General features: G+C 39.1%; 1 protein-coding gene across 1 annotated transcript in view; it reads right to left on the bottom strand.

Annotated features, from left to right (window-relative positions):
• Positions 1–12,134: 12,134 nt before the first annotated feature.
• Positions 12,135–18,968, bottom strand: part of VPS50 (VPS50 subunit of EARP/GARPII complex) — an 84,415-nt gene continuing 77,581 nt past the window's right edge. Inside the window, exons 26-28 of the mRNA XM_027749129.2 lie at positions 17,381–17,502; positions 14,271–14,460; positions 12,135–12,882 (exon numbers count right to left, since the gene is read on the bottom strand). Of these exons, the coding sequence (XP_027604930.2) occupies positions 12,763–12,882; positions 14,271–14,460; positions 17,381–17,502 (432 nt within the window). The 3' untranslated portion in view covers positions 12,135–12,762. The remainder of the gene's footprint in view (positions 12,883–14,270; positions 14,461–17,380; positions 17,503–18,968) is intronic.

An 18,968-nucleotide genomic window follows, 5' to 3' on the forward strand; every position in this document is an offset into this window, starting at 1 on the left:
CACACAGATCTGCAAACAAACCAAATCTCTGTGCAGCTTTCATGCCAAGGAGAGTCTCAGCTCCAATAGCATAAGACCTTAGATTTCTAATTTTGTTAATCAGTTGTTAACAGTTTCAGGTCTGAGCCAAAATAATTTATGTCCACAGAGAATGGCCCCACAATGGCAGCAGTACTGTTTGGAGCAGCAGTGCTGCAGTATTGTCAATATTTGAAAAAGTGTGACAGATCAGAGCAGACAGAACTTGTGGATCCATAAAAGGCTGAGCTTATCGTTAGTGCACAAATTAAGTCTGGTATAAGTTATGAATTTTATCACTCAGGTAGTTTCTTCATTCCATTTTTTCATTAACATTTGTAGCAACTATGAATGTTATGACTCATAAAAATTGTCAATTACTTTTATTGCAGTAGGTGAAAATTTAATAGCTTTGAAACAATGACAGAAATATTTCTATTTACAATATGAACCTCACTATCTGCAAAACTGCAATTTAGTGTTCTATGTAAACACATCATGTAGTTCTTTAAATGACAATACATTAGCATTTCTTCAGGCATAATAAAATATGAAATAAGGAATATATTATTATGAGTAGGAAAAACATGCTACATTTCTTTAAACTCCACTTTAAGCACCTAAGTTCAAAGCGTAGAACCTGAAAACCCATCTTGTCCTGAAGATTTGTCATGACTACATACTGCATCGTTGGCAGGAAATGGCTTTTAAGAGCTTAAGTTTCTTCAAGTAGTTATGTCCACAGTAACCCAAGAGCCAGAATATCAAACCTTTCCCACACTTCAGGGCTGTGAGTTACACAGAGCAGAAGGACCGCTAGAAGCTAGTGCTGTGGTCATGATCTTACATCCTCATTGTCCACCCAGTTCTGGATATTTTATTTCAGAGTAAATGGCAAGATTTTTGTGTTTAATTTTTGAATAGGACCTCTGCCATCGGTTTCTGAGTCACTGACATCAGTAGGGTTTCTGATGCAGATTTTAGGAGGGACAGAAGAAAACCAAGAATTCTGGCCTCGAAGTCCATTAATACCAAAGTAAAAACTCCTGTTGACTTATTCAAGCTTTGTGCTTGGTCCTTGTTCATTCACCTTCACTAATTCCTGAACATGGGTTGTGGGCTAACTGTGTCTGACTGTTTTGGGCAAGTTTGTTTTACTTTTGTGCTGAGTCTGTAGTTAGTACTTCTGAACCTGATGGATTTTACTATTATTTAGATTGTTCAGAGTCATTTATTTCAGATATCTTTTACCTTCAGTTATATATTAAATGTACTTAAAGTCTCTTTGTTTGGTCTTTCATTTAACAGCTGCTATTTGAGCAAAACTGAATGAAAAATGCTCACCCTGGTCTTAGAGACACCAACAAATCAGCATTTTAAAACTTCCTTGAAAATAAAGAGATGAGTGCATTATGCAGCAAACCAAACTCCAGTTAGGTTCATTATTGAAATTACGATCCAAGCTGCCACAGAAAAGCAGTGTCTCTTTATAGAAGAGATATGCAGGTCTTTCATTTGCTGGGCTAATCTCACTCATAATTACACTTCAAGACCCCAGGGCTTCATTCCTCCTGTTGACTGATAAAATAGATGAGGACAGCTTTAAGACAGCCACAACTTCCAGATGTGAAATGAAAATCTTTTAGCAGTGTCTGTGAATGACAACAAACAACATTAGGGGAAGAACGCACTGGATATGCAGGATGAGTTGGAAAATGGCCATGTGTTGCAGAAATTATCTCTCTAACTCCTAGAAAAATTGATAAAGGTTGAATTTCTACATCTGGGAAATGACTTTAGATAATTGTTATCAAAATGTTATCAAATTGTTATCTTAGATGTCTCTTAAACAGTTTTAGATGTTTTCTCCTCCTGCATACCAGAGAAGCTGACTCCCTGGGTAAGAGAGAAGATAAATTCTTACAGACAGGCCCTGCAGCAGGGTGGCTGGGGATGATAAAAGCCCGAGAACAGGCGGCATGTTTTTTCTTAGGTCTGGTGCAGTTTGTACCAGAATGTTGTGTTCTCAACTTTTTTGGAAATAAATTCTCCTAAATCCTTCCATTGCCTGGTATTTTGGGGGTACCTGTGTGCATTTAACCCTTACAGTGGCCTAAAGTGGGAGCTGAAGCCCGAGACTGTTAGTAGCCAGGAGCCGGCATGAAGCAGGTATTGCAATTCACTGAGCTGCAATATTCTCGCTAGAAAATATTGTGTCTGTTCATGTTGAATGTAACCTGAGGGGCAGATAAGATACATCTGGTCAATTTTTGTCCAGATAATTCTTCTGCAGTTTGACTGTCATATTTTGACAAGTCACTGGTCCTGTTCGGTTTGAGAGAAAGCATCCTTGACTCATTTTTTTTCCTCTCATTTTAAAAAATTTAATCCTTTTAACACCCACCTATCTAGACATAGTGTGTTTCAATTCGCATGACGTTGTTCAGTGACTGAAATTTACTCTACTAAATTGCATGCACGTAAAATTCAGATTTAATTGTGGATTTTATCTATTTTGGAGGGGCCTTGGGGTTTTAGTATTCTTCCAATATTTAGTGTGGTCAATTTTTAAGATTAAACACCTGGGCTTTTTAAATAGCTGATAAGAAAATGAGTAAAATCAGGTGGCATGACATTATCATTCTTCTTTCACAAGCAGAAGAATCCATTCCAAGGCAGCTCTTAGGTCATTAGAGCCTATGTTTGACTGTACTCAGGTGCTGCACAGTGAAGCTCCTCATGGTATCAGCCATGCATGCGAATGAGTTGAGCCGCTGGCAAACCACTTGATGGGTCTCCTAAAGGAACTCCTTTATATAAATAGAACTCCTGCCTAATCAAAGAATTGTGTAGTTTCCCATAATACTCAACAATTCCTATAGCAGTACTATTACAGGTGCTATTAAGTATGGCTTAACATAAGTAGGACAGTTAGGTCAACGTCATGAAGCCCCTCCTAGAGCAAATCTTTCAGGCATTCCCCACTATGGTAGAAAATCGGAGACCAGAACATGGAAGTGCTGACAAGCACCACTCAGCACTATTGATTCCTGAAAGATTAAACTCAGAGATGATCACTGTGCTGATTGTTCTCAATGTAGCCCCTACTAAATAAAACACTAAGAGGAGCTAAAAATTGTATAACAAACTGTATGTAGAGACCAAGAGACACTACCAAGTGCTTAAGAAGCTCAGAGCAGAGGACCTCTTGGCAAATTATAAAAGCCATTACATATCCTATTCTTTTGAATCTTAAATTAAAATTAAAAAAACATCTGAAAGGAAAAGTGAAATATAAGACCTAACAATATGGAAACAACTTTAAAATAATAAAAATAAAAATTAAAAAAATCATTTAACTAAAGGAACGAAAGCAGGAATTTGTTTTTATAGATCCTGAACTCTTGCTCCTTCTCTGCCTCCCAAAAATACTCAGAATAGACTCACATTCTCAACCAAGATAAAAGCTGGAACTAATTCCTGCCCCTGTAAAACACCTCACCTGGGAAAGTAGAGGATAAAGAGTAAAACTGAAAGCATATAAATGCCTTCAGCAGCTCAAAGGCCAAGGATAATGGTAATCTGAGCCCTGATACTGGTGCATTAAAAAAAGATCTATTGAAGGCCAAGGACCCAAGCCTCCCCACAGAACATTAGACAAATTAAAAAAAAAAAAAAGGAAAGAAAAAAGAAAGCAAAGAAAAAAGGAAAGAAAATTGATTGTGTATTTAAAATTAATGACCTAAGGTTAATTGGTACTTCACTGACTCAATTTGCAAATGGATTATGGTAGAGAAAAGTGTCTTTCTGACAGAGTTCACATATAGCAGTGGCCCCGAGCACATGAGTGTCTCTATGGAATAAAAAGGACATTTTACTTTCCATGGCAGAAACTACTTCCTTCTCATTTTACTTGTTTCATCTCAAAAGCTTGATTCAGAGTCTTTTGAATCTAATTGGAATTCAATTGCTGGATTTACTATTCCAAGGCATTTTTTGATAGAAGGTTGGATTTCAATATTTTGTTCAAGGTTGTTTCCTCCCAATTCTTCCTTGAAAAGTCAGTTTTTTCCTCACTGCCTTTTTGTTGGCTGAAGCCAGGCTCTGCCACCTTCCTACTCCTGTGCTCCGCTGGTGTTATGGAGAAACAGTTCTGGACTTTCACTGCTTCAGTCCTCTTCCCTTTATCTCAGTCATGACAGTCTCCTCTGTATTTTGAGATTTATTTTTTTCTACCTTTGAGAAACTCTGAAAGCTTGTGTCATATTCCTTTCTGACCCACAAAAACAGTGACACTGAAGCTATGTCATATCACAGGTTAATGTCACAGGAAAGCTATGTAAAGAAATCCGATGACTTTGTTTGCAGGAAACAGGGACCCTCACCATTTCCTCTGGTCTCCTCCACATTTGGGTCACCCTATCCCTTACAACAGGAATTTATCTTCCAAGCTGGCTGAGTGGCTTCAGCTTCTGGCCAGCACTGTGCATTTCTATAAAGGACTAAATGCTCCAGTGTTCTGAAAAACGTCCAGTTTTCAGACACCTTAGACCCTGCTCAGGTTTCTTCCTCACCTCCTCCAGTTAAGGGCACATGCATGATTGAACCATGCATGAGAGGACATTGGCAATGGCCTGATTGCTTCTGGTTGCAAGGGCAATGCCACCTGCCTGGTCCCACCTCTCCTCCTCTACACACAAAACTGTTTGGGACCTTTAATTTTCATAGGGGAAATACAGGCCATGGTGCTGCAGTAAACATTGAGGCCCACATTTAGGAAGATAATGGGACATATATATGCACAATCAAATTGCCATTTGAGTAAATTAAGGTTGGGGGAAGGTGGTTGAGTCAGAAGAGAGAATGATCTGACACAACACATTAAAAAAAAAGTCTGTCTTTTGTCCGCAAGCTACTGTAGCAAGCAAAATAGAAGTGATTTGTCAAAGCAGTCCCTTTCCTGCTCAGGTTACCTTGCTCTTAGAGACTGCAACAGGAGTAATGAAATTTTAACTCTTCTTCCAGAGCACGTTCAGCCTTTTTGTAGCACCTTTATGCTTACTCTCCATTACACCTAATTATTTGGACTAGCCTAATTTTCACAAAATAGGCATTCTAAACAACAGACAATACATGTACACCCATTCTCCAAATGATTTTTCACTGATACCCCAGGCAGGTATATAATGCACAGTGAAGACTGACTGCTTATATAAACACAATGTTTTCTGCACCTTCTAGAAGAAACTGTTCAACATTTATTTGGATACATTTGAATACAAAATAATTATTTGAGATGAATACTTAAAATTAGGTATTAGGCTGACTTAACAGATCACAGGGAAGGAACTAGAAGGGTTATTGTTCCCTCTCCATGGCAGGTGACAGAGAGGCCACTTTGCTCAGTCGTCCTCCTGTCCATATATTGCAGTAGGTCATGGGAGATCCTGTCAAACACAGGAGCAGAGTATTTTCCATTTCTCTGGTCCCTCACAGCATTAGTCCTGAATCTCATCACCACAAAACCAATATGAAAATGCATCCATTTTGTAGTGGGACTTTCACCACTCGTTCCCCTTTCTGGCCCAGGAACATGTTGGAAATACTGTCCCTGCAAGGTGGTGACCCTGTGTGGCCCATTGCCTGGCTACTCTTGTAATTCTATATCATAGACCCTGCTGATACCCTCAGTCAGCCTTGCTCCAAGACTGGCATGGAAATGCTTCTATAGCCAGAGTCAAGCTGCAGCACATGCTGAAAGGCAGGTCCCCACTGCCTCCCTAGAGCATTCTTTCAAAGCTAAGATTAGATGCATCAAATTGGATTAATTTCTTCCTTTGATTATACTTGCATCTCATCTGTCACTACCAAAGAGAGGCTGGTGCTTTGGAGTGATGGCCTAATTGAAACTCCACTGATACAAAGGGCAGGCAGCAGAGACTGGCTGGTGATTTCTTTAGGAGAGAGGTCCTCTCTGGGCACTGTGGCCAAGAGCTCGTGACTCTGTGAGAGAAAAGCAGTCCCTCAGGCTGCTCCCCTGCTTCAACAGTGTGGGGAAGGCAGTAAAACAAACCAGATGACTTTCTCTTGGCAGCCAGGTCTCCTCTGGTCACCAGCCCCCAGGTCCTTGTCAGCCAGCCCGCTTTTTCTGCCCAGTGCCCCGCAACCTTTCTCTGGCCAGCTGCCCCACCACTTCCAGCCCTCTCCTTGGAAGAGCAACACAGCCAGGACAGTTGGCACAGTGCAGTAGGTCACAAAGGTCCCACAGAGGCACAGTCAACACCTCAACAATCGCGGGGCTGGATTCTGCTTTCGACTCCAAGGGTTGATGTCTCCACCCTCACTGACTCCAGTGCTAAACCTGGCTGTGTTGACAGAAGGTGCTGGCAGCAGCACAGGCTTGGATTGGTCTCTGGGGAGAGAGGCAGCTCCACTGGATGACTCAGCACTCTATGGGAGGGGGATAGGAGGGAGGATGAGGGAGATTCTGTGCTGTAGTTATACAGACAAGCCAGCAGAGATTGCCAAAATATGGCCTGCTACCTATGTTAAATTCAATTCTGAGCCAACAGAAACCATTAATTTCGTATTTTTGACTGAAATCTCAGCAGAGTGATCATGGGGTCTATGACTGGAGCTCCTGAGTGCTGTTGCAAGACTCATATAAGTTGGTAGTAATGCCAATGAAAAAGGCTCTCCCCCAAGCTGCCACGGACCATTAGTATGTTCTTTTTGATTTTGCAGTGTACAGTAGAATGCAAAAGAAAAAAATGCAAACATTTTTTTTACATAGTAATCCATCCTGTAAAAGTAAAGTAAGGTGAACACATTAATAAAATATTTAAAGAAGCCCAGTCTTCTGCATTTTCTGTAATTTTCTTTTCCTAAAAAATTAAAGTTAATAAAAGACAAAATATGAACACTAGACTGTTTTCAGGAAAAAAAATGTGGGAACAGAGAGTAGAAGAGTTCAGCCTGAAAATCCTTCACTGACCTTACGAAATAACGAAAGCAGTAAGATTCATCATGAAGTACCAGACAACCCCCCAGAGAATACTGCACTTCTATTTTTCAGGTTGTAATCCAGGCACAAACTAACCTCCAGAAAATTATTAATCAAATTCAAGATTTTTTTTCTCATACCTACAAAATGCAGGCTTCAAAATTTCGTGCACATATGTCACTCAGTCCAATTCCCAGTCTTAACCATTCATTAGAGATTAATAAATGTGTTTTAATAATTCATACAATTCCCTCCTTTCAAATGCAGAAAACTGAAATTTAATACAGAAATGAGTCTCAACATAAAGACATGAGATAAGAGCACACAAGTTCACGGGAACTAATCATGTAGAATCTTAAACAGAGCCTACCAGCTTAGAGTCTGCACACTCACCAGACAATTAAAGCTAATCAATTTAATGCCTCCAGAAAAAAAAGCGTCTAAAGATATCATCCCCTTATTTCCCATTATTGAAAACATAGATCTTAAAAAGCATGGATAGGCATTAAAAAAAACATTCCCAGGTCTCTTTACCTGATTTTTTTCATTTGTAACACTCTCAGATTTGGGCTTTGCAAAAAAAAAACTCCGTTATTTGTAAAGAAAACAAATGCTCAAGAACTTTGTGTACCTTAAGAAAAATAACTTGTGCTTCAAGGAAAAGAAAAAGGTGATCCCCAGAGCCTCGCTACGACACCATGGGGTAAGAAGTTCTGCTGATGAACAGCAAATGTTTGGTTCGTAAAGCCAGCAGAGACTATAACTGGTCTAAGATGTCCCACATGGAGCCTGCTGCCTTTGTGGCCCCTCTTGGCCCCTCTTCCAGCAAGTGCTTTGCCAGCAGCGCTGCTGTGGGCTCCTGCAGGTAGACTTCTCACAAGTCACCGCTCTCTGAAAGGATCCTTGCATAAGTCCAGGTGTCTGGATATGTAGTGAGGAAAGCATGGGCTCTAGGTACACACAAATGGGAGAGGAGGAGAACTCATGCAATGAAAACCACTTATGTAGAAGGGGAAGATAAAGGCTTGAACCCTAAATGAAAAACTCCTTGATAAGCTCATTAAATACATTTTCCTTTAGCTAGAAACACATTGAACATCACAATAAATATGAGATCTTATTTGCAAATGTCTTGTCTTCTTATAGCTCATGTCTCTTTGGAAGTTTCCCTCCCAATAAAGCATCTTTCAGTCTGCATCCATGCAGTATCTTCAGGGTACTTAGCTCCATAGTAGCTAATTACTCCCACGAGTCACACAGAGGGCATGAGTTTTTACTGATGCTGTACAGTAGGACAGCCATGAGGGTGTATGTATTTTTAGTACCCTTTCATGTTTTCATTTAAAAAAAAGACATAAATCTCCCTTTAATTTTGTTGACAGTCTTCCCTACCTAATCTGACTGGTAGCAGCAGACCACTGTAATGCATAGGAGAGTCCTATCTATAGCTCAGCCCATGTTTTCTGGTCCATAGGAGGGTTCCCTGCCACACGTGCGGCGGCACAGCCCGGTGTGGTCTGGAGCACAGCATCAGAAGAACTTGTATGAGATTACTGGCTTCTGTCCTAATACAAGGGAAACAGCATCTAAAAAGCCTGAGACACAGGAAAGGAAGTTTCCTTATGTGCCATCTTCTCCACAAAGAGTTCATGTTTCAGCTTCCTTGGGGTTAAGTCACCAATGGTCACTAAAAGTACAGTTCACATCTATGATACCATGGCCTGACGGCACTTCATAAAACATGAGAGACAACGTAATTTCTTTTACTCTTGGGTGAGTAAAGTACAGGAAAACAAAACAAACTTCCCTACACCAGGCACCAAGACAGAGCAGAACCTGAATCAAAGCTCAGGACAGCTCTGTGACCTGGTTGCTGTGGTATGCAACCTGTAGGTATCTAACCTGTTAGCTAAGGTGCCACCCATGGGGGGATTCATCCTCCCGGCCAGGGCAGCCAGGAACACCAAGAGCTATCTTACTGCACACAGGCAAAAACACATGTGCATCACCCAGAGCCCTGCATCTTCCCACAGGGATTTTGAGCAAGAGAAGGCAGAGGTAAACATCTTATTAAAAAATAAACAGACTTCAGCATAAAGGTCTGAGAAGTGCCTTGTCAAACAGCAGAGACACCAGCACAACACTGGGCTGCGTGTGCAAGGGGGGAAGGAAGGGCTCACAGCTATGATGCACTACTATTTATGGCAAAAATTTTCTCTAGTTGAAATGCAGCACAATATAAGCCATTCATGAACACGTTGATGGTTGGAACATTTGGCTGCCTAAATATTCAGACTGTGCTGGAGGAGACAGCTGAGCTGGCAGCTCAGGGCCAGGAATCAGTCCCTGGTCAAAGTCATTTACATCAATGGCATCTTCCTACACTTCCAGAAATAAACGGTCCTAAAAACTCACAGATGCTTAGTACTGTGTTAATAACTGCATCAGGCATCTGACAATTGCCACGTATGCACCATTTACAGTATAGCAGGTCTTAAACAGGAAAGACCCCAATATATCACTTCCACAGTAAGAAGAGAGATCTTTTTGTGTATTCTGTGGCACAGTAACAAGTCAAGAGCACAACCCACATCTGCAGCTTTTCACTGGGTATCTATCCAAGATATGTTTTTGTCATTCACATCTGCAAAAATTAAAAGGGAATACAAACCTTTCACAGAAGCTTTGGGGCAGCCATTGATCACTCATCCCTTTTTTCCCCCCTAACGGTGTGGGGACAAAAGAAGGGAGGCTGTTCTTTCAGTGAACAACAAGCTATAATCTATACCCTACATCCAGGGCTCGCTAAGCAGATATGGCCAGGGCCTAGTTTTTCTCAGAAGCAAGCAAAGCTTTTATTTTAGACATGGGAAGACTCTTACCCATGTGGGAACAACAGAATCCAGAATTGTCAGTTACCTGAAAACGTAGCTACTCTTCTGAAAACATGGAGCATTCGTGTACATACCCAGATAAGGCATCTGAATTAACACCTCCAGGGGCTGCTCTGTGCACTTCCCATCAGCTGAAGCACTGCTGTGGTCTTTCCCGGCAATTCCATTCTGCTTTGAATAATTAAACCTACTCCAAAGCAAGGACTTCAATCTTACACCAGGGTCACAGCAAACAATCAGTTGGCTTCCCCTTATTTTTGTCCCAGTAGCTGCTTCTTTGCAGAACAGCATCACCATGAGATGTAACTGAGAGAAGCTGACTGCTGAAAACCCAGTTGTGCACTGATCAGTGCAGGGACAGGCTTTGCCTAATCAGAGACTTGAAAACTGCTCATCTATGCTCCAGCTGAGTTTGGCAAACATCAGAACCCTTACTGCATGGGGATCAGGATTTAAAGTCTTCATTAGGTTAAAGAAGGACAGATAGATGCACTGTCCACCTCTGCACTGCTGGTCATTCTACTTGAAGACTGAAGGAAATTCTCTTATTATTAAAGTAACTCTCCTCTAAAACATAAATGATATTTAAGCAATATTCTCTATTGCACAAAAAGCAGTATAAGAGGCTTCTTATTGCCCAGGAGAATGAAGATGCACAAAGATGCTCAAAAATCAATGGTTTGTAAAAAATTCTCACATCAGAGGATGGAAACTACGAAACAGACCCTTAGTAAGTTAACAATTCAGCATTCAGTGAAAACTTGGCTTCATTAGTCACCCAGGACCATGGAATATAGAATATCCTGAGCTGGAATGGACCCACAAGGATCACTGAGTTCAACTCCTCACTCTATACAGGGCAACGTGACAGTTAAATTTAAGAGTGTATGTAGGCCACTAAGCTATGTGGCTCTGCCCTTAGCATCGATCATGGGGAGCAAGGGAAGGCTTCTGTGGAAAATATAATTTCTGAGGCATATAGGAATGAAGATCAAACAGTTGTTGCATAGGTTTAACACTGCATCTCACACATTCTTTTATTTGGGGGCTTACTTAAAAATAACAAGTCAAACTATACATACACTACAAAAAATCACTGCTGACTATGGTTCATGCAATTGCTCACCTTGACTCTACATTCCAGTCAATGCTTATACTTGTGTACCTTGTGTACCTTTTGGTACACAATCAAATTACAGTGACCTAAGCAGTTCAGGAGAAATTAACCATGTGTTCACCTCACCAAAGCTCTGGTAAAGATATCTGAATTTCTTATTTCATCCAAGAGAAGAAAATTGAAACATATTTTACACTAATCGTCTCCGACACGTTTCTGTTTCTTCTGAGAGCTCTCGCTCAGGATCTGACTTCAGGGCAGATACGCTGACGCAAAAGTCCACACTTTCCTTTGAACCACCTTTTTAATGAGGGTAAAAGTGATTCAGCTTCAACCTACATGGTGACAAACCGCTCAGCAAGTTTTAAATGGAACTAGACATGACAGCATGGTCAATAAAGAATGGTGCTAAATTTTGTTTTAAATCTTATTTCCTTTAAAATACACAGATAAACAAGGAAGCTGAATACCACACAGTCAATATTTAAAATGTAAATTCTATCATTCTTCTAAAACTGTATACAGGCTTTCTTTGAACTCACACAATGATGTTCAGTACACTTTTGAAGAGGAAATTAAGCCACAGAGAAGAGCAATTGATGATCCAAGGGGCAATTTTCTGTCACTAGGTCACTGTCATTTGTATGTCCTGATTCTCCTATGTCTGAATTAAAAGTACAATAGCAAGTATGAATCACAACCTGAGAATTCTGCATGTTGTATACATTAGTGGATTGCATCCGTGTGAATTATTTTACCTATTAGCTCAGTGTTTCCTTTTAAAAGGTCTGAGAGTACTGCAAAAAGTTTATTATGTAATAAAAAATAAAATTTCTACAACTTTACATACTGAAAACCAAGGGCAAACCTGAAAACTTCAGTCTAGTCAGTGAAGCTCTGACAAATTGACTTCTAGGACAAATATGCAGCCAAGCCATTTTGCTTTGCTCAGGATCACTCAGGATGTCTACAGCAGAGCAGGAAACAGGAAGATCTTAGTATCAATCCAAAACTTCAGCCAGAAAAACATTATTCCAATTCCCTGGCATTATTACTGACATTTTGAGTTGTTGAATTGAAAAAACAAACTCTCACAAAGAAATCATATTAGTGTACAGTATTTATTACCTTCTATTAATATGAGGTCAATAATTTTGATATGACTAAATTAATTCTGAAATAAACAGACATTTTTAAATACATATAAAGATGAGGGGCTTTAACATGAGAGTTATTTAGTTGATCTGGACTCTTAATCCACATGCAGGATACATCAATCGAATATTGTACATTTCCTTTCATTTTACACTGGTCCATAGTATAGCACAATTTCTGAGGGTGAAAGTAGGGAGGAAAGAAATCATATTTTCAAGTAGCCCTTTTATTTAAAAAGAGCATCAATGATATATTAAACCAGTGTCTTTCTATCTGATTTTGATTTTACTTACAGTATAAGTTTTGCAAGATATACAGCTCACCAATGATACACAAACAGTGGCCCTTTACTAAGGGCAAGTAACAAAAAAAAAAGAAAGAAAGAAAACAGAAAAGAATTCTACAGATTAGAAAAGTCATATTTTAGAACACTACGTCACTTCAGAGCGCCTCCAATGTTGGTAAGAAAGGTCATGCACAACATTTCATGTTGTCATTAGTTCATGGGAGATTTGTCTGCATGCTTCACATGAACAGAAAAAGGTACAAGTCACAAGGAAAGCAGCTTTCTCCAGTTATCTTTTAGGCCTGTCTATGTCGTCAATGGCAGCTAACAGCTTCTGTCTTGCCTTTTTGTTGATGTGGGAGCCCAGACAAACATTCACCAGATTGGTCAACTGCTTAGTGGAGTACTCCTGGCAAACAAAAGCAGATCATGTTACGCCAGAATAAAACACCAAAGATAGAAAATTAATAAAATGCAGACATACTCGGTGTGGACTTTTCACATAGTAGCAGTCAGTACACAAGGCAGATTTAAAGCGGTAGTTAAGTCAGGTCTGGATAGTTTTCAGAGTTGAGGCAGAGGACAAAAATTTCACTACATGGTAAATTATAATGGAAAATGCTTAAGACTGTAGAAGTGTTGGACAGAGTTCACAGAAAGTAACTGTGAATATGTATATAAATCAATTTTTAATATTTTTTCCATTCTTTGGGAGGTGTGGTGGGAAATATGTGTGCAAATGGTTAAGCTTTTAACACAAACTGTGACAAAAGTTGATCTATTTTATTTTGTCTTTTCATTTCCAATTAGCTTCTAAATGCTTCTGTCTACAGAGTCTCCAAACAATGTTAATTTCAGTACATGGTAAAGGAGGGAAAAATGACAAAAATGTTAAGACAAGAATTCTTAACATCTGTGAAAACACCATATTTGCCAGGATTACCTTTATATCTAACACTCTCCAAAACACAGCTTCCACTAATGGGTTTAAACAAGAGTTTTTCCACACAGGTCATCAAACAACAGCTCACAATCTCTCTCTTGACTCCAGGTAAAACAAGGAAAATTATATTAAAGACAAATTTCTTTCATTCATTTCTAGTAGGATTTAAATTAATCCCAAAATACAAATTTCAAGTGCTCCACTTTAAAAGACTTTTCACTTCAACAACGGGCATCTCCAATAGCATGTGACCACTACTTACACAGTCCTGTTATAATTGTTAGTTTATGCTATCATGAAAGCATGCTAAATGTTCTCAAAACACAAATGAAGACATCTCAGAGAGCAATGTTAATCCTGATTAAGTACTATTAAATAAGGAAAGAAAAAGCAACTATTCTTATTCCTTGTGCCTTACAGCTTAGTTTAAGCAAACTACTCCTAAAGGCAATGCAAAACTTTATGGTGCAATTTCAAACCATACTTCTTGATGATGGAGTTGTGCACTTTGGCATATTCTGAATAGCACACAAATGTTTTCAATTTCACTTTGCTCTAGTTCTCTACATTTTTGGATACAGTAGGTAGCTGTGACTGGTTTAGTCATCCTTCCTAGTCATTAGACATTAAACCAATACAAACACATACTGACTTCATGTGAGAATGAACACATACATGCACACATGCAATTACATTTATACTTCTTCCTATACAGATTTTATCATAATAAATTAATATACACACATATATGTATATATTAATTTTTAACACATTATTTACGGTTGTTAGCATGATTTTATCATCGTGGTGAATTTTCTTGATAGACAATAAAAGAATGCAAATTTAGCTCTTACCCTGTGTTCTTTTATCCAGCGTTCCATGTCATTTTCTGTTAGGTAGTATGCTTTAATGTAGGTCTCCACAAATTCTTTATCTGGAATAGGCCTAATGTCTGTTAACTTTTCTAGTTTCATTAGGAACTGTTGAAAGTCCAGTTGCATCAAGGCACGTCCTTCATTGCTGCACTTCTTTACATTGGCATAACTAAAAAGAGAAACAGCGGAAAGCAAAACTTACAAGGAAATAAAAATTAATTTTGCTTCTCAAAGTTGTTTAACCTAGGCCTTCAAACCTTGACGAGGAACATAATTATGGTTTTAAATTAAAAGCAGACAAGAACTTCTAGGATGTCTCCTGTAGAGCTTTATTTGCATTAGTATGATACGTCTTAGCCCCAGTCATAAAACAGAACCCCACTTTACCCAATGATACTGAAAAAAAACACATGCCCCTCCCAAAGCCAATAAAAATCCTACACTGAACACCTTACTGTAAGTGGGCTAGAGGAAATTAAATCAATGCCCATCAGCACACTGGACAGTGGTTTCACATGATCATGACCACTAAAGTCTGAAAGGTACTAAGCCTGCTCTAGGAGTGGTCACCAGAACTGTTCAACTGAGTGGGAACATCAAAGAAAGGCACAAAGTTGTTTGCTCAAAATCAGCCACAATAACCAGAGGATAAAGGATGGCAGCACTGCCTAATCCCTCTCAGAACTTAGTGTGTTAATGATTGACAGAAAACTGGTGACAGGCTAGAGGAGACACTAGATGAGCTCAAGGCAGGTAATACTACAAGGATTACAGTGGGGTGATATGCAACAAATGAGGAAAAGGATCTCTGCGGTTTTTAAAATGGGTAAGGAATTGCATTTGTCAAGATCAGAGGAAATGACACTGCAATGCCCTTAACAATGCCAATTTCAGTTGTGTACAGGGAATAAAAAGGCTTTGGTCAGGAGCACAGTCTCTTGAGAGACTTAATCCAGCTCACCCACAGGCTGCTGCCACAATTTATAATCCTGCCCCACTCTACTCCTCTACTGAATGTAGAACAAGTTCAGTTTTCCACTGATTGATGAAGTCAGTCCTTATATACATATATATATATATGTATATATATAGTCCCTAGATTATCAGGTCTGATGCAATGGATGCAGCAGAAACATGCAGCTAAAAACCAGATACGCAGCAAAATCAGGTTAAGAGTAAGAAGAAATTTCACACTTACAGTTGGTATATAGAAAGAATTTGCAGAATGCAAAAATAACAGAGGCAAAAAGAGAGGACACCAATACAAAAGTCCTCTGGAGGACTTCTAATCTTCATAGAAGATTAGAAGATGATTCTCAATAGGCTCAAGAAGCCAGCTGGAAAACAAGAGACAGCAGAGAAAGTGGAGATAGGGAAGGTCAAAATTCAAAGAAAGATATCACTGACTGTAGTGGAGATGATTCTTCACTCAGTAAAGAGCCTAATGAGAGCAATTTCAGTTGACTGGCTGACTGAAGGAAAACCACCTCCTTCATGGCTTTGAATTCCCTACATTCATGGAATACAGAGATGAAAGAAGTTACGAAGGTATTCAGGAGTCAGCTGTTCAGAATACTTTCCTTCCCTTTCCCCAGTGGGAAAAGAAACTACAAGATATGTAAGAAAAGAAGAACTGGGCGAGAATGAGAAATTACAGGCAAATATTTGAGAGGAGATGATAATGAGTCCTCTTTACACTCTCAGAAAGGGCACAGGACAAATTATATCAGCAAGGTATTCCCAATCCATCCTGACCAGCCAGTGAAATGTTTAGGTTAAAGTGACAGTTTCATGGTAAGTCATAAGCGTGAACTAAAATTGCAGTATGGAACAAGACATAAGAGCTAAGAATGAAGTGGGTCATGAACACCAAAGTCACAAAAGATGAGTGAGATTGTGATGTAAGAAAAGAAAACAAGTTCAAAACACAAAGGCTGTGAGAAAGGAGGTTGGTAGTGACTGACTGAGTGTTATTGACTTGAAAGGTAAGGTGGGCAGGGTGAGGAGAAGAGAGAAGTCTTTATTTCACTTATTTTGATTTGAGGCATGATAAGTGGAAAATAAAATTTCAAAAAGGAAAGATAGTTGTATAGGTCATATGTCATATGAAGGAATTGAGAAGCCAGAGGGAGGTCGTGGCTGGATTTAGTTGCCCTGAACATGAAATTGATCTCTCAAGAGACTGCAAAAGGATCACGGCATGAAAAGAAATGGGCACGAGTTCAAAAATGATGGTTTGATGGAAACAGTGAAAGCTGACAATCCTCAAAAGGCAGTTAACACTTGGAGAAGAAGGATGTTTTATTGAGGTCCTAATTTAGAGCAGACAGCAGGAAAGTGGGATGTCAAGAAATAAAATAGGTAGTACAAAGTGCATAGGGTAAAGATAACCAGGAAAGAAATATGGAAAGAAGGAGTGGAAGACAGCACACATTCTATGATGCAGAAGAAGTTGTGATGAGAGCCCAGACATACGTAGCAAGGGGACAAACTCACAAAAATTTATTTGCAGTGGATGAAAGGTCTACAATACTTAGGCTACAGTATTGAATCTGAAAAGACTGGGACACTGATTAAAAAAGAGAGGGATAAGCAAGTTGTTACAGTTCCTAAGGTGCTTGAGCCTCTACTGACCAAGCTAACTAAGACACCTTTCTATTCCTGATGCATTTGGAAAAGTCCTGTTCCAAGGCTACTCTATGATGATGGCTATGATTGACAACTCCATCTTTCTTCCTGGCTAAGATAAATTGTATCACCACTGAGGTGCTGACAATTACCCTTTTAATTTTCTTCTTGCCCTGCTGGGAAATGGTAATTTTCATACAGAAGTAGCTTTGAAAGAGCACTATGTTTTCAAATGCTTCAGTGAAACATTCGATGTCATTCTTCAGAGGTGTCTAGGAACAAGACCATCCCTTTTAGGCTTAGGGCCACACTCTGTGAAACAGTTGCTAAGGAGTATGTTAAGCACTATTTTTCAGGCTCCCCAAAAGCACGTGGGCACTACAAAATTAGAACTTCCATAAAATAGATGTTATCATTACAGACATACTTACCCAAAAGCAAGACTTTCATGAACTACTCACCCTTCCACTAGAGTTCTATTGGCCAAGCGTATGCAGTGTTCCCAAAGGATGTTGGAGACTGGCAGGGGAATACGGACTCTCTTAGACACCTCATTCAACCTTCTGTTAAATTCTTCAAATTCCTGGTAAAATATAAAAGATGTTTATTCTTTTAGCAAAAAATGGATCATACTCTATACATCATACAACAATAACAAAGAATTAGAGATGCACATGAAAGAGAATACTGAAAAATAAGAGCAAAGCAGAGAAGCTTAATAGACACAGACTGTACAGACAAGATTAATGTCTAAAGTAGAAAACATACCACTTTCTAGTATAAAATTCACAACATCACCTCAGTGATTTTTTTTTTCAAAAGGAAATGCTGCTCTGCTCCCCAGGGCTGTAGTTCTCTGTGAAAATGACACCTTTGAAAATGAACCAAGTAGCTTATCCTTCAAATGCCATTTTCATTGTCTCACTCCCTAAACTCATATTTAACTTCTTTAAGTCAATATACAGCCACTGAAGAAAATCCAGTGATGATCTCTTTATCCCTCTAAATACCCATCCCATCAGCTTTCAAAGAGAAGCTCAGAAATATTGTAACCATTTTTCATTCTTCAACCTTTCAGATTAGATAGTTCCTCAATCCTTTAAAAGCAGCTGAGAGAATCCATTGAAAGAAGTCAAATCTAACAGTTCAGGAGCACACTGCAGCACCAGATAACAATTCAGGTTAAGAGAAGGCACCTGTTTCCACACAAAACATCAATGGCCTGGATGGATTTGAGCTGATACTAGGAGTGAGAAACTAGTCATAACTGAATGTAAGTACTACTACAATGATTTTGTGACTTAAATAAAGTGAAACAGAAGTTTGCTGCCCGTGACTCATGCTTCTATTGTTTAAAAAATGTATCAAATTACTTAAATATAAAGCAGACTGGTAATGAACTCTTCTGTATAACCAGCAAAAGCAGTTTGCACTGCGGCCTATTAAGACCACATTTGTCCAACAAAGTGTTTTCATTCCAAGGCTGTTAATTTCTTCTTATACCCTTCCCCATCAAAAATTCAGTAAGTGAAGAAAATCAGAAAGGAATCTCAGTAACCAATTGGTGTTTAACACAAATTTTCTGAAAGATGAATTTGACAAGAAGTAGTAGGGTACCACAATGTCATGCTTTAATTGGCATACAACTCCCACTTCTGAAGATGCCTAACGCTCCACAATAATCAATTTCTTGAACAATCATCTTTCCCCATTTTATCTGCTTCCATACATACTCTGAATATAGGATTTTGCATATGTGTGCACATGGCTGAAAGTAGTTGATTATTACTTTAGACAATACCTATATTTGACATTCCTGGAGTCCTAGTGTACACAGCAAATCACTAATTGCTTAGCAGTAACCTAAAAGCTTTCATAGTAATTAGTACTAGCCATATAATGTACAGACCAGAATTGGTTTTAGATGGTATTAGACCTGATTGTCCTGAAGCAAATTCATCAGCAGTTGCACACTCACAAAAGGAAAAAGTTTTACCCCAGTGATTAACTATTTTAAGTACAAACTGATATCAAAAAGCCATGGCAGCA

The sequence above is a fragment of the Pipra filicauda genome, unplaced genomic scaffold (genome assembly GCF_003945595.2).
Source record: "Pipra filicauda isolate LSUMZ 115617 unplaced genomic scaffold, ASM394559v2 scaffold66_size7647185_pilon, whole genome shotgun sequence".
NCBI classification, from domain to species: Eukaryota; Metazoa; Chordata; class Aves; order Passeriformes; family Pipridae; genus Pipra; species Pipra filicauda.